This window comes from Glycine max, chromosome 3 (assembly GCF_000004515.6).
Source record: "Glycine max cultivar Williams 82 chromosome 3, Glycine_max_v4.0, whole genome shotgun sequence".
NCBI classification, from domain to species: domain Eukaryota; kingdom Viridiplantae; phylum Streptophyta; class Magnoliopsida; order Fabales; family Fabaceae; genus Glycine; species Glycine max.
In genome coordinates this window covers 46460321-46475653 of record NC_016090.4, presented here as the reverse complement: position 1 = coordinate 46475653, position 15333 = coordinate 46460321, and the positions used below count along the sequence as shown (strand labels likewise).

Below are 15333 nucleotides of genomic sequence, written 5' to 3'. Positions count from 1 at the left end.
CGTCAAATCCTATCCCACTAACATAAATGCATGTAAAAGCATTAAAAGAAAGGCGGTTGAAAGACAGATAGAAGAAAGGTCGTTGAGTTTCGTGCACGGATCTATATTTACAACAAGAATAACATTACTCTATTTATACACTAATATAATATCACAACCTTCCAAATAAAACATATAACCATTTTTATAGTTTCTGGTAAAAGTATTTAATTGGAGATATAAGAAACGGTTTTGATAAATTATGTTTAAGAAAATAAAATAAAAATATTTTTATTTTTATTAAAGATATAAGTACGTAATCGTTAATATTATTAAAATATTAAATGTCGTAAACTTGTGATGGAGAATTATCAACATATATCTGCGGTGAGAAATAGGAACAGAGAATAGGCGATGCTGGCTGGCTGGGTTTCAAGTTTTAATATTAGTCAATATAAAATTCAACAACCATATACATCAATCAGTTTTGTCGTGATCAATTAGTAAATATTATTTTAAAGAAAGAAGAAACATGGTATTTAAAAGGAGGGCGAAGGTGTTGGAAACCTAATTAATTAAGGTGCTCGATCTGCTTCCTTCTGAGGTAGCTAGAGAACCTTCGATCTGAAGATGGGAAGAGCTCCTTGTTGCTCTAAAGTAGGGTTGCACAGAGGTTCCTGGAAAAGAGAGAAGAGTCACGCTTGATTGAGGCCCCGCATGAAGTCTTGGGCACAGGCCAGTGGAGATCACTACCAAAAACAGCTGGTAATAATAATTTGCTGACAATTCATTTCTTACCCCCTCTCTCTATATATATGATTCCTCCTCTTGATCACCTTTCCATGTATAATCTGCCTTCCTCATCTTCTGATCTCATATTATGCTCTTGTTTTTTTTTTTTGGTGTACATGTTCTTCATTTGTTTGTCCCTTCTTAATCAATCCTATATATTATTCATATATTAACCATCTTCGTATTTCTTTTTTTTTTTTTTCTTTATTCTTTATTCTTATTTTTATTGTTGTCATCGTCTGACCTCCGTTATATAATATTTTGTGAGTTTGTGTAAACGGCATCTTTCTTTTCTCGTTACACCATTATATTTGATTGTCTTTATTGTATTAAATTTTATTTTTTAAACTTAATTTTTCAGATTACTTTATATCTTTTTTTATTCTTTTATCATATCATTTTTCACATTTATTATTATTATTATTCTCTCTATCTCTTCATATCTCTCTTTCAAAAGATTACTATTTTTATTATATGAACAGTTTCATCTCATTATTTGAACGTATAAAATATCTCATTTTATGTATAATATTAATTATGTACTTGATAATATAATTTTTTATATTATCATTCCGTCCTTATAATAAAATTATTGATTTTATAGTAATTATTTTAAAAGTTAAATTGATAATAATTTCTTTCCATATATATAAATAAGAGTTAATAAAAATTAAACTCTTTATCTCTTATTTTTATTTTATAAATTATACATGCGTATCAAAAGTATTCGTGGGGCCAAGGTATCCCATGATAGCTGTCAAAAATTATATTTTCTAACGTTTTAATTCAAGTTGTCCCCCACCTTCAATCATCCGAGTTAATTACCTTGAACTTTATTTTACCTTGTCTGTAAACATGGTAAGTTTATAATAACTACACTGTCCTTTCGTGTTCTCTTTTAAGTAAGATAATGCTAATTAAACATGGTTGGTGCTTGGTGCAGGTCTTCTTAGATGCGGAAAAAGTTGCCGACTGAGATGGATGAACTATCTGAGACCTGATATAAAGAGAGGAAACATAACCCCAGAAGAAGATGATCTTATAATTAGAATGCACTCACTTTTAGGAAATAGATGGTCCCTCATCGCGGGAAGATTACCAGGACGAACAGATAATGAGATTAAGAACTACTGGAATACCCATCTCAGTAAGAAGCTGAGAAATCAAGGAACGGATCCAAATACACACGACAAGTTAACTGAGGCACCAGAGAAGAAGAAGGGCAGAAAGAAGAATAAGCAAAAGAGTACTGAGAATAACAAAGGGTCAGAGAAGACCTTAGTTTATCTACCAAAACCAATCAGGGTTAAGGCTTTATCGTCATGTATACCCAGAACGGATAGCACCTTAACCCTTGATTCGAATTCAGCTACGACTGCATCAACAAGCCAAGAGAAAGTTCAAAGCCCAGAAGCAGAAACAAAAGAGGTGAACATGGTTTGGGGGGTAAGTGACAATATTGGAGACAATGGTGGGATTGGAATATTCTTTGGTGAAGACCATGACCTAGTCAACAGTGCCTCTTACATGGAATGCTATTCTGATGATCATGATACGCTAGAAAAGCTCTATGAAGAGTACTTGCAGCTCTTGAATGTTGAGGAGAAACCAGATGAATTAGATTCTTTTGCTCAATCTTTATTGGTGTAAACGTACAAATAATGGTGAAAATATATGGTTGGAACAAATAAAACAAATTAAGTTTGCTCCTGCTAGCACGTGAACATATTGTATTATTTATTCCTCAGATTAGTATCATTTATTTAGAATATTTTTTAAATTTTAAATATTATTAATTTAACTATAACATTTGATTTATTTATTGATAAAGTTATAGTTAGATTTTAATTTTTTATTTTATTTTGAATCGGTCGTGTGATGATTATTAGTCTTGTCACTCATATAAATGTTTGTTTTCAGAGGTTTTTACTCTCGTTTAATGTGACTATAAACATTGTTTATCATTAGACAATTTTATTAAATATTGGTAAACCCTAATTGTTAAACAGAGGATAATATTCTTTCTCGCATATATTGTCAATTGTCTTCGTATTTTCTAACAACTATTGAACAAAGTTTAACCCTTCTCTGTTTTAAGGTACATCATTTTAATTAGTCTTCATTTTCTCAAAAAACTATAATGGAGCATATTATAATATCTATATTATTGCTATACGTATATGAATTTAATTTTTCTATTGAAGATTTGTTTATCTATATGTTTATATCCATTAAAAAAATCTATATGTTAATCTATTTTTTTTACTACTGCAATTATATGTGAGATATAAGTATATGAATTAAATTTTAATATACTACTAATGTGATATTTTTATAATCTAATAAGTATTACAAAAGTGAATAGTCAAGCTGGTCTAACTTACTAAAGTAAAAATGAAATTAAATAACTTCATCAAAGCTGATTGATGTGATTTTGTTATATGCTTAAAGTTGATTAGTTACACATGATAATTATACTAATCAACTTTGACGAGATTGTTTAATTCTATATTTACTTGAGGTAAGTAAGATAATCCCATTACAACTATGCCAAAAACTAACATTTGCTTTTTTTGAAATTACATAACGCTTATAAATGCTATTTATGATTGTGATATATATTTATAGACAGCGCTTCTATAAAGGCGCTATCTATGACTGTTATATAGATATTGCTCTCTTAAAGAAACGCTATCTAAGTTCTATTTTTTTTTTCCAACGAGTTAACGAACAAAATATCCCGAATAATAAAATGCCAATTATAAGTTATGTTTCATCATCATTTTTATGTATATATTTACAACATTAGTTGATCAGTAACAAAGTAACATGGAGCTAACTAAAGTATAATATCCAAATCACTAGTGCAATAGCTGCTTGTACGCCATACGAAAAAGTAGCAACAACCATAGTTAGACTTTATAAAGATTGGTAGAATAGACATTAAGAATACATACTACTTATACTAGCTAATACACGATCTTCATATTACCAACATATGATGAAACAGGAGAGGAGGCATACACAATTCCCTTCTTATCCAAGTTTGAAGGTATTGAATCCTGGGCATCTCTTCACCACCTGACACACAAAATCAACCAACAATGCTGTTTATATATTCAATTTCGTCCAAAAGCATTGAAGTAGCAAGTCAAGAAGATAAATTGTTAATACTAGGTGTTTAGTATGGTTTTTAAAAACTCTTACAATTATGGAAATTGATAAAAAAATAATATATATATATATATATATATATATATATATAAAATATTAATAAAAATAATACCTTAACTAAAACCATGCAATTCATTTAAATCAATAATTATTTTGATTTTAAATAAAATTGATAGCCATATCTAATAATACCACTAATTCATTGATTAAGAAGAAAAAGAAATACAACAGAACAGAGGACAATTTTTCCCTTTCAATTTATTGTTTAAAGTTTAAATCAAATGTTCCTTCATATGTAGAATAATAATTAATATTAATTAACTATAATCATAATTTTATTGTAATAGTCTAAAACTATATGAAAAAAAAAATTAATATATGTCAACTTAATAATATAATTACAAGCCACGTTACTACGTACATACATGACCAATGCCATTCATGCGGATGCAATGTTTCACGTCTAAGACTCAAATGAAAATAGTATCAATCTTCGTGAAATTAGTTATTTTTTTTTTTTTTTTGTTGATTGAGTCGTTGTACTTTGATAAAGTAAAAACTAATGTGTACACGTGAGTTCTGTAAAAAAAAAATACATAAAATATAAGAACTCATATAAAAATATCATTCAAATTATAATTGATAAATTTATCAATTGACATATATGATGTTTGTCCCTATCAAATAAAATTTTATACATTATTAATAATTTATTATTTCTTTGGACATAATTGATATTTTATTTTGATAATTTTTGTCTCTGATAATTAAAATAATATTATCCAGGGTGGAAATTGTTGAAATGTTATGAATTATCATTGTTTAATTGTTGGATTAAATTCTAGATAGTTAATATCAATTATAAAAATAAATTCATATATGGTATTTTAATTAAGGCTTAAATATATTTTTGATTCATGATAAATACTCATTTTTTATGTTTGGTTCTTAACAAATTTTTTATTCAGATTGGGTCTCTAATATTTGAAATTTTTTGTCCAAGGTTCTTGTCATCAGTCGAGATGCCCACGTGACCGTTAACCGACCACGCAGCAAGCCACATGTGATGTCACATGTAATCTTTTTCTTAGTGGTATTACACGTGGAAAAAAGTTTTTTTTTTAAAAAAAAAGAAGTAAAAAAACAATGTATATTTCTTTTTTTCTTTTCTCTATTAAGAAACGACGTTGTTTCTCATGCTCTCGAATCCCACTCACCGAACCCAACAACAACCCCTTCTCCTTCTGGTTCTACTTCACCGTCTCCATCTCCCTCTTCACTCTCTTATTTGTCTTCACCTCCTCCACCCTCTCCCCCTAAGACTCCAAAACCTAATTCCTCACCCTTCCCTCCCCCCTCCGCCACCACTATTCCAATGGTCGCACCATCAAGGTCCAAACACACCCCGACGAAACCCCCCTTCAAGTCCTTCGCCGCCATGGTCTTAGCTCTTACTTCTATCGCCACCTCTCCAAATCCTTCATCTCCAAGGCCTTCACGTCACCTCCCTCGACCTCCCTGAACACGGCTTCTCCGACAACTCCATTGAAGTCTCCGTTAGGTGTTGATTTTGTTTCTGAGAGGGCTGAGTTGGTGAGGAGCTTGACTCTTATCAATAAGGTGTTGTATACTAAGGAGGGATTTTCCCCTTTGGGCTCTGGAGGTGCCTGTGGTGAGAGAGGTTGTGTTGGGGATTTTCTTTTATTTTTGCGATTAACAGAGGGTGATCTCCTTGGTTTCTTTTGCTTTTGCGATTAATAAGAAGGAGGAGGAAAGAGAGGTTGCAAAAAAGAGGAAGAAGGAGCTTCTGAGATGACATCGTTTTTAATTAAAAAAATTCCACATATAATCTTAGTCAGACAAAGATTACGTGTGACATCACACGCAGCATACTTACATGGCTGGTTAACGGTCATGTAGGTAATTAACGGATCTCAACTAATGACAGAGACCTAAAACTAAAAAAATTTAAATATTAAAAACCTGATTTAAAAGAAAAATTTATTAAAAACTAAACCTAAAAGATAAATATTTATTAGGATCGAAAACATAAGTCTCTAATTAATGAATAACAATTATTTGGCCTATGAAATGAGTGAGTTTAGGAAATCACTTGGTTTTTAAACGAAGCATCTTAGCACATGCCTTATCTATACTTATATTAAATTTGTCCAATCATTATTTATAAATACAAAGGTATCAACATTTCATTTAATATGGATCCACTGTTAATTTTTCTTTTTTATTTGCTCTCATTTTTTCTCTTTCGTACGTGTGCTGTGCACAGGTACTTTATCTAGTAGTTATAAAATTATTTTTTCATTACACATTTTTTTTAATTATGAAATCTTAGTCGTTAGATATATAGAAACTCTCTCATTTCCATTCCATTTGAGGTAACAAGCTTAAATTTTATCTCTTATTCATCTTCATACTTTATAATCTTGTATAATTATTATATGATACTAGTGTAAAAAAGTACTTTGGGTCTGAATTTGAAAATTAAAATAAAATGATGTAGTAATTTATAATAGTTGAGAGTAATAATGTTAAGAAGAAAGATGACACCAAATACTACTATTTTTTTACAATGATTATAGAGGATATGTTATAATTGAATTTTTTTAATTAAAATACATCATTTGATTGTTAAATCATTTTTTCAAAAATATGTCATTATGTCTCTTTGCTCACATATAATTGCAAGTTTATTTTAGATTTTATTTCATGAATTGTCATTCCTCAATTTTGCATGCACTTTTCTTTCGATGGATGAATGATAGTTGTGGTTGATTAATATTACTTAATGGTCTTGGTGTTGCAATGAGATACTCTAGCTCCACTTGCAACTTATTATGCTTCCATTTTGTGTGATGAAGGTTTAGAACCTTAGTTAGATGTGTTGTTGACTTCTATAAAATATAATTATGCGATTGATTTTTTATGGGCCTAAATAAAAGTTTATTAAAAACATGTAGGATGAATAATTTTTAAAATATATTCCATATGAAAAAAAGAGAAAATTCCTATTATAAAAATAAATTTTTATGTTCAAATTGGTTTTATTGCACTATTTTTTTCTTCTATATTTTACTACAAGAGAGGTATACTCAAACAGTCAAACTAAATATAAAACTACCAAAAATTATTATCAAACTCAGAATGATGTTTATCTAATATTATGTTAATTAATATTTTAAGGTATTTAAGACAATTCAATTACATGTACAGTTGATACATTGAAAAGTACGTAGATACACCTGGTGAAGTGGATCATTCAAGTGGGTCCCGCGCGAATTGCAGGCTACACAGAGAGATCGAGAACCTAGATCTGTCTGTGGATTGGATCCACCCACCAGCTTAGAATGTGTGTATCTTTGATCTTTCCCCCTCACCCTCCCAACTCATTCTCAGAACGGGAAACTTTACATGGATTCCATTGCCTATTTATGATTAGTTACTTTTTAAATTTATTTGCTATACTTTTTAATTCGTATTTATCATATTTTCTATTTATTAAATTTGAAATTATTATCCTAGAAATAATAATTAGCAAACTCACAAAAAGTAACGGAATGGGTTGAATAAAAAAGTAGCAGTAGTTCAATGAATAAATTTTATGACGAGACCACAAACTAAGCATTTAGAACTTTGATAATTAATTTCTTAGGGCAGGCCGAAATGGTGTTTGGCATGACCTACAGGATAGGGATTTTCTATGTAAAATAAAAAAAGTAAATTAAAAGGTCTCTCTTTCAAGAAAGATAAGAGTTATCATTTGATGGCAAGGAGGAGGAGCGATCAGCCGTTGATTTTTGCGCCCATTGCCACGTGTTAATACCAAGGGCGTACACAAAATCCTCTTTAGCTTGATTTCCCGTGGACCCCACCATCGCCTAGTACTGACCAACCATTTGACAAAGACTGCGTAAGTAAGAACTAAGAAGAGATAACGGCGAAAACGGCGTCGTTTAGGCCCTAAACACGGATTGTCGTGTCCATACCGGAGCAGAGAAAAAGGGTGTGTGTGAAAACCGACAGCATAGAGTAGAATGATAACCAAAACGAAAAAACAAGCGTCATCACCTTCTTCACTCCCTGTTTCTGTTGGTTCCATCCCTTCATTCACACCTTGATCCGTGATCTCCTAATTTCTCACTTGGTTCGTTCACTCAACTCTTCTCTCTTTTCTCTCCGTTTTGGTCTCAATCTTTTCACATGGTTGCATCTTTTGTGTGATTAGTCCCGCTATATGGTTGCTGCTGTATTACATGTGTACCTGCCCTTGTTTGAGTAATTGTCATGTTTTGGGTGGTTCGAATTTGCGGACTTTGTGTTTATTTTCTGTTATTCTTTCTGATTTCATTTGGGTGTTGACTGATTTATATGCTTGTTATGAATATGGATGGGTTTGACCATTTTGATCTGTTTAAACTTAATTAGTCTTTTAACTTGAAGTCTCAGAGAGGCACCGATTTTCAGTTTCTGTTTTATTTGTTCACTGCCCTTTTGAACTTTGTGTATGATTTGTTGAGTGAATGTACAAAACCCAAAATATCAAAATCTGTAACTGGTTTTGTGAAAATTGAGGTCGACCATCCCCTCCCCATCTTTTTGTACAGGGAACGTTTACATTGTCAATTCATATAGTCTTATGCATCATAAGTTTGATGATTTTCACTTGAAGCATGTTCTATCGATAATATCTGGCAATTGTTGCATAAGCATTTGAGTTTTGGTTGACTCCCTCCCCATATTTTTGTACCGGGAATGTTTACATTGTCAATTCATAAGATTTTTTTTCTTGCAAAAAAAGTTTTGTCCTGGATGAAATGATTGATAGAGTTCTTGCCGTTTACTCTGCTTAAACAACACCTTTATATTGCAGATTTGTTCTAGGCTGGGCTTGGTTGAGTAGGTGGGAAATAGAAATGTATTTGAAAGGTGAAGGTTTATTCCAACAAGATGTATAATGCATTTCCATCTTCCCTTATCAAAACAAGGATAGCCTTAGTGAGTAGTGACAATCAAGCCCAAATACAGAAACCAATTAAGGGAGGGACCAAAAGTGAACAAACTATAACATACATAATTATAAGATTATAATTTTTTATACAAAAAATTACAGTTTGCATATACAATTATTTAAAAGAAATTGACATGGTGGGGTTCCGAGCCCATGCATGCCCCTCCTTGGGTCTGTCTCTGTTGACAATCAGAATTCGTTACTTCTAATCTTCCCTGATATGTCTTCCTTCTTTTCTGCTCTGTACTAAAATTTAATATCTTTCTTATAGTGTATATAGGGAGTAGTAGTACCAATCTTTTGCATCTCAATGTTTTGCATATATTGTATTTTCTGTTAGAAGTGCATTAGTAGTCAACTAATTACTGGCTATTTTTTTTGTGCTTTTGTGTTTTCTACTTTGTCATGCATAATGCATAAATCATGTTAAATAGGTTCAGACTTTTTAAACTACTAATAATTTTATTTTTCTTAGAAAGTATGAAGCAAGAATAGATAAGTAATGGCAGGAGCAGAAGCAAGGGCTCTGTGGCAGAGAACTGCTAATCGTTGCTTTGTCCAAGAAGATGCAAAAAGAGCTCCCAAGTTGGCTTGTTGCCAATCTTCATGTGCAACATCAAAATCAGTTGATGCTGGACCTGCCAGTACAGCAGATGAATCTGATCATACTACAGTTAATGTTACCCATTTTAACAGGAAATCGTCAATTTCTAATCTATCACCAGACTCTAGGTGGTGGTTGCATTTGCAACCTAATTATGGGTATCAAAAGGGTTTAACATATGAACAGTTAAATGCATTAGAGGATGAGGTAGAAACTTTGTTAGCTAGTGATTTAAGTAAGAATTCTGAAGAATTTCAGGAATTAATGGATGTGATGGAAAAACATGAGACAATGGACATTGATTGTGTTGGCTGCTCTGGATCCTCCAAGAAAGCAAATGACTTTTCCTTGGAATCCGATTATTCTTGGATTGAAAGTGATAAGGCTTTGCCATGGTGGCGGACTACAGATAGAGATGAATTAGCTTCATTTGTTTCGCAGAAATCTCTCAATCATATTGAAAATTGTGATCTTCCCCCACCACAGAAGAAGCATCTTAGAGGGCACCCATGTGCTCATGTTAATAATGACAAAATAAAGACGGCATCTTATGACTGGGAAGCCAAATCCAGAAGCTTTTCCAATTTGACAGCTCATACACCAGGAAGTTTAGATTCAAGATTGATGCATAAGAATCAGGGTCATTCTGCCAATGAAGGACTTCTATATTTTGCTTCTGACAAATGTTCAAGGTATTTTGCTATTAATGTCAGATGATTGCTATAAGTGGCTAAAGTTTACTCTCAAAATCTTTAGCCAAAACAAGTTGACAAATATATTCACTGTTATTCTGTACAGGGTTCAACTTCTCATAGCTTTTTTCTGAGTCTCCTGCATGCTAGTATTTTTCTTTTTCTCAAGTAGAACTCATGTAGACTTTGTGCTTTTGATTTGCTTAATATTTGTTTGGGCTTGCAACATTGTTACAGTCAAACCCCCAAGCATGAGGATCTCAAAAAGAGTCAACAAACTTTCGATGGAGACCCCAGTAAAGCTCAACTAATGGAAGCATTGTGTCACTCTCAAACACGTGCAAGGGAAGCAGAGGAAGCAGCAAAAAAAGCCTACGCAGAGAAAGAGCACATTGTTACTCTCATTTTTAAACAGGCTTCACAACTTTTTGCCTATAAGCAATGGTTACAATTGCTGCAGCTGGAAACTCTTTGCATTCAGATTAAGAGCAAGGATCAGCCAATCTCTACTCTCTTTCCAGTGGCTCTTCCATGGATGTCATATGAAGGTAGAAGCTCACGGAAGAGGAAGCAGAAAATATGCAATGCCAAACAAGGAGAAAGGAAAGCCAATTCAAAATGTGATATTACAACATATGCTGTTGCGTTTGCTTTAGGATTGAGTCTAGTTGGAGCTGGCTTGCTTTTGGGATGGACAGTGGGTTGGATGTTGCCCCGTTCATAGTTCTGTAAGATTTGGATCAGTCCTGCTTGTCATAAAGATTGATAAACAAAGGGAATTGATTCGAAAGGGAAAGTGGCCCCAATTATTTTATCGGATATCTATGTAATTTTGTAGATTTGTTAGTACTTCTTATATTGTAAATACTAAGTTGGCTTTTGTATTGAATCTGTTTTGTTAATGAGATGATGTACATAATCTTTGTGTAGTTTCCAAGCTATTTTTTCTTTAAATACCCCCTTGAAGTAGATTCCAAGCTACAAACTGCCAAACACTTTAGTTCAGCGACCAACTACTCTAATAAAAATGTTGGGGATGACTCTTTGTTGAGGAGAAAGGGCAACATCTTGAAGGACATGACCTGTGGCTGTGATGGAACTATTGTAGCCGTTGTGTTTGCTGTCTGTATCCAATGTTTGAGTTTTTATGTCATAATTTTGTTTTATGCGTATATTCTTGTTTATATGGATCGCACCTGTATTAAACCAACATATTCTGACCAAGTCTAGTCAATAATGGGCGGCCTCAACAATTTTACTATTTTATATTAACAAATAATTATGACTATAAATATTTCTATCACACTTGTCTTACTCTTTAATTATTAATTAAATTATATTTTTTTCTTGAGTTTCAAATATTTATAATTTATCACCAAGCGTGTGAAATAATCAGTATAGAATTGTTATAAATATCCAAAGGAAACTTTGGAAAGCAATTATCTTCTATTTGTAACTCAAATATTTATTTTCTACTCATTTTTTATAAATTAATTCGAATAAATGATGTGAAGGAATTCTCTATTCAAAATTTACTGAGCAAAACATCAAATTTCATCCAATATATATATATATATATATATATATAAACTTTCTAGTCTTTACATATTATAAAAAAACAAACTTGATGAAATTTTCACTAATTTTATGATTATTGAAGTTCTAAAGTTATTTCTTATCACAAATCCATTGTAAAAACTCAAATATTTGAATAGAAAATAATAGTTTGAGGATTTTAAGTGTAGAACGGGACTAACAAGACTAAACATACATAAATTTAAAAATAGATTAATTTAATTGGCTCAGATAATCTGGGAATCAAAATCTGGTACAATGTTATTTGAAAGGATTAAAAATATGCTTAAGTCTTTATCTTTTGGATTCATAAGCCTTATAAAATTTACTTAATATTTCCTAATTATATTTAGTTTATCCAAAAATTATAATTAAAGGCGTCTTACACGTCACAGGGAGAGCTAAAACTTAAAAAAAAAAAAATGGAAAACAATTTTCTCCTGGTCTACTGCCCAATACAATATTTCCGTTGTCCTCCAAATCGTACAGCGGACGTATATACAACTAAAGAAGGTGGGCTCAATTTGACAGTTTGGGTCAGCATTGTGGGCTTTTTGTGTGGCAAGCATTAGTAGCCCACTAGCCCACTCCCAAACCGAAGGAAGCATTCAGCGGGATAGATGGGCCGAAGTTGTAGGGCCATTGAGATGGAAAAATAATAAAAAAGAAAAAGAGAAGGTACGAAGACTTGAGACATTTTCATAATCGAAATTGGAAGCGAGGAAGGAAAACCCAAATCGAAAATGGCAGTGATGGAGAGGTTGAAGATGTTCGTCGTTCAAGAGCCAGTTGTTGCCGCTTCCTGTCTCATCGCTGGCTTCGGTATTCTCAAAACCCTAATCTTAACCCTCTCCCTTTTGCTAATGATTTGATGTGATGGTGTTAATTGTTTTAGCTTTCCATCTGCAATTAGTTATTGCGATTCATTCTTGTGAGATTGATGGAAAGCTGCACTCAATCTTCGGAAATGATAGAAATTTGTAATTTTATTATTTCAAAGCAGCAGATTATATTGTAGATTCGATTTTCTCAGATACCCTGCACGTTCAGCATGTCCATCGTTAACTAAATGAGTGTCACTTACACCTAGCTAATTATGTCCTCAGCTCATGAAATCTGTTATTTTTATCTATATCTTTACTTGTTTTTTTGAGTGGGATTCTAGTGTGTGTGTGTGTGTGTGATGTTAGCTTGTGAATTCTGCTACATTTGCCTTGCACTTGTAGAATTTGTGTATGTGGATCTTAATTATCCTTTAATCCAGCCACATGGTTATACCATTTTGATCACAATCATGAAAATAATTCTTCTTGTTATAGCCTGAAATTTGCTTGAGCTTTTATTTGGTAAGACTATCTGAAGCCTGGCATGCATCATTTGGAACACAATCAGGAAAACAATCTTTCTTGCTCTAACCTGAATTTTGAGCACCTAACTGCCTGAACCTACTATGCTTTTACCTGATAAGACTACATGACCAATCCAACTGAATTGAAATTGTTCTTTAAATATCCTTTTGTAATATTAAGGCTAAAAGTAAAACCATAGAATTCTGTTTTCTGGGATCCTGGTTCCTTTCTTGTAGTTTCCCTCTTTAGGTGTTAGGAAGAGCAGAATGCTAGTAAGAGGTTTGCTTCTGGTTTTAAATTTGCTTTTGATTAATTAATGTTCTCTATAACCAGTGTATGCTGTGTCACGAGCCTACTCAATTTAGATTTAGTTTAAAATTGAATGTATTTCTCTTTGGATGGATATAGTCTTTTTCTACTGACAGGCTATTCACTTATTATGCTGTGTAATCCTCCTCAGGTCTTTTTCTTCCAGCTTTTGTGAGGCCCATGTTGGATTCATATCAGGCAACCAAGCAACCTCCCCAGCCTGCTTTAAGTGACGTGAGTGTTTCTTTTGATTCTAACTCTGTAATAAATATATATAATATTTTGTTTTACTTCTGGTAATAGTATTTTCATACTAAAATTCTTTTTGTGTGGCTATGTCCTCAAATCTATAGGTTCAGACTCCATAATAATCTTCCATCGTTTCCAATGTTAGTAGAGACTAGAGAGAGTACTCTGTTCCCTTCTTTTTTGAAAAAACATATAATTAGAGCCTTAATGAAAGGTTGTTTTGAAACAAACGAGTTTCAGCATCAGACTGTATGCAGCTGGGTTTTGAAAACCATCCCTCACTTTGTTTTCATCCACTCATGTGACATGTGACAAACCTTCCTGCCTTTTTAATTGCTCTCCTCAATAGATGTTAGCCTTCCATTAGTAGCAAGAATTGCTCGTTTTGAAGGGTTTTTAGAGCACCTCGTATGGGATTTGCATATGGGGTTCTTAAACTTAAAACCAGTTCTTATGCAGTATTACCATTGAAGCTACTGATGTGAGAATTCTCGTATAAGAAATGCTTCTTGTTTAAGCAACCATTCTGAACAATTCTTAAGGATTGCACCCATAGAAAGAAAACTTGTTGAAATTCTACAATCCCATGTGACATTATCGGGCAAGGCCAACCAAAAAATGAATTAAGCAATTCCACCGTAGTTGCACATTGGAGATGCTCTAATGTGTTTTCTGCCTCCCACCACCACATTTATGGTTTCCTGATATTGTTGTCTTTCTCATTGCAGGTGGTTGCAGGAATGACTGGTAAAAAGTAAAGGTGATTTACTTGACAGATGCAAGGGCAAATTTGCTAAGTTTCTTGTTTGAACTTATTTTAAGTCTCAAATGTGAGAGAAATAAGAGTACTGAATATTGGATTTAACTTCCCTGTCTGACGATCTCTATCTGTTCCGGAATCATTCAGTGGTTTCATTTCATATTAATTTCGGCTGAGTTGGGTTGAAATATCAGTTTTTCTGCCGCTTGATTTATTCGGCCTGTACTAGCAGATACGATTTCTGAAATTGTTTCGATGGATCAATGTGAAGTATCTTTGAATACGTTAACACATGAATGTTGTTTAGTATTTGAGTTAGTCGGCATTTAAATTAAATATTAAAAACACTTTTAGCATTTCATGAGGTTTAGGCATCCCTCTTGAACACTGAAAACTTAACGAGGGACTAGCACCCTAAAGGCCTAAACAAGTGAAAATATTCAAGTGATATGTAAATTAGCTGATATTTTATCTGGCACAGCCCAGGTCCTTGCGTTTCTTAATTATGTAATTTTTATTTAAATAACTAATAATTAAAATTCATTTGAATTTCATGAAAAATGTTAATTAAATTAAAATCAAACGTGAACTAAATTTAAAGATCTGGGTGTGACTTTATTAGCACAGAGGTTTGTTATATTATGTAATTAAAAAGGTGATTTTGAATAATAGCACTTTTATGTTTTTTGATTAAGGAGAACAAGACAGAAAAGCAACAGATAACAGATTAACCACCCCTTGGGAAAACAGTTCCCAAAGCATCAGCTAAAACTATGTCCTAGAGCCGCTGGGCATGACGACCAAGTGTGCAGGAACTCTATGAA

At 32.6% G+C, this 15333-nt stretch overlaps 2 protein-coding genes and 1 pseudogene across 5 annotated transcripts; all 3 read left to right on the top strand.

The window, feature by feature from the left end:
• Positions 1-319: 319 nt before the first annotated feature.
• On the top strand, positions 320-2575 carry LOC100784717 (transcription factor MYB8-like; annotated as a pseudogene). The gene is made up of 2 exons (XR_005890825.1): positions 320-744; positions 1715-2575. The product of XR_005890825.1 is annotated as a transcription factor MYB8-like (transcript).
• Positions 2576-7906: 5331 nt separating this feature from the next.
• LOC100784190 (uncharacterized) lies at positions 7907-11196 on the top strand. 3 transcript variants are annotated; one of them, XM_014774054.3, is made up of 4 exons: positions 7907-8107; positions 8834-8889; positions 9447-10267; positions 10505-11196. In XM_014774054.3, exons 3-4 carry the CDS (start codon positions 9474-9476, stop codon positions 10989-10991), a joined length of 1281 nt encoding a protein of 426 aa, XP_014629540.1. In that variant the 5' UTR covers positions 7907-8107; positions 8834-8889; positions 9447-9473; the 3' UTR covers positions 10992-11196. The 3 variants fall into 3 exon arrangements, with proteins under 3 accessions (XP_014629540.1, XP_014629541.1, XP_003521812.1); XM_014774055.3 differs by lacking the exon at positions 8834-8889 and having other exon boundaries at positions 9451-10267; XM_003521764.5 differs by lacking the exon at positions 8834-8889.
• Positions 11197-12482: 1286 nt separating this feature from the next.
• Positions 12483-14798, top strand: LOC100785256 (uncharacterized). The gene is made up of 3 exons (XM_003521766.5): positions 12483-12664; positions 13652-13734; positions 14478-14798. Exons 1-3 carry the CDS (start codon positions 12586-12588, stop codon positions 14505-14507), a joined length of 192 nt encoding a protein of 63 aa, XP_003521814.1. The 5' UTR covers positions 12483-12585; the 3' UTR covers positions 14508-14798.
• Positions 14799-15333: the final 535 nt, after the last annotated feature.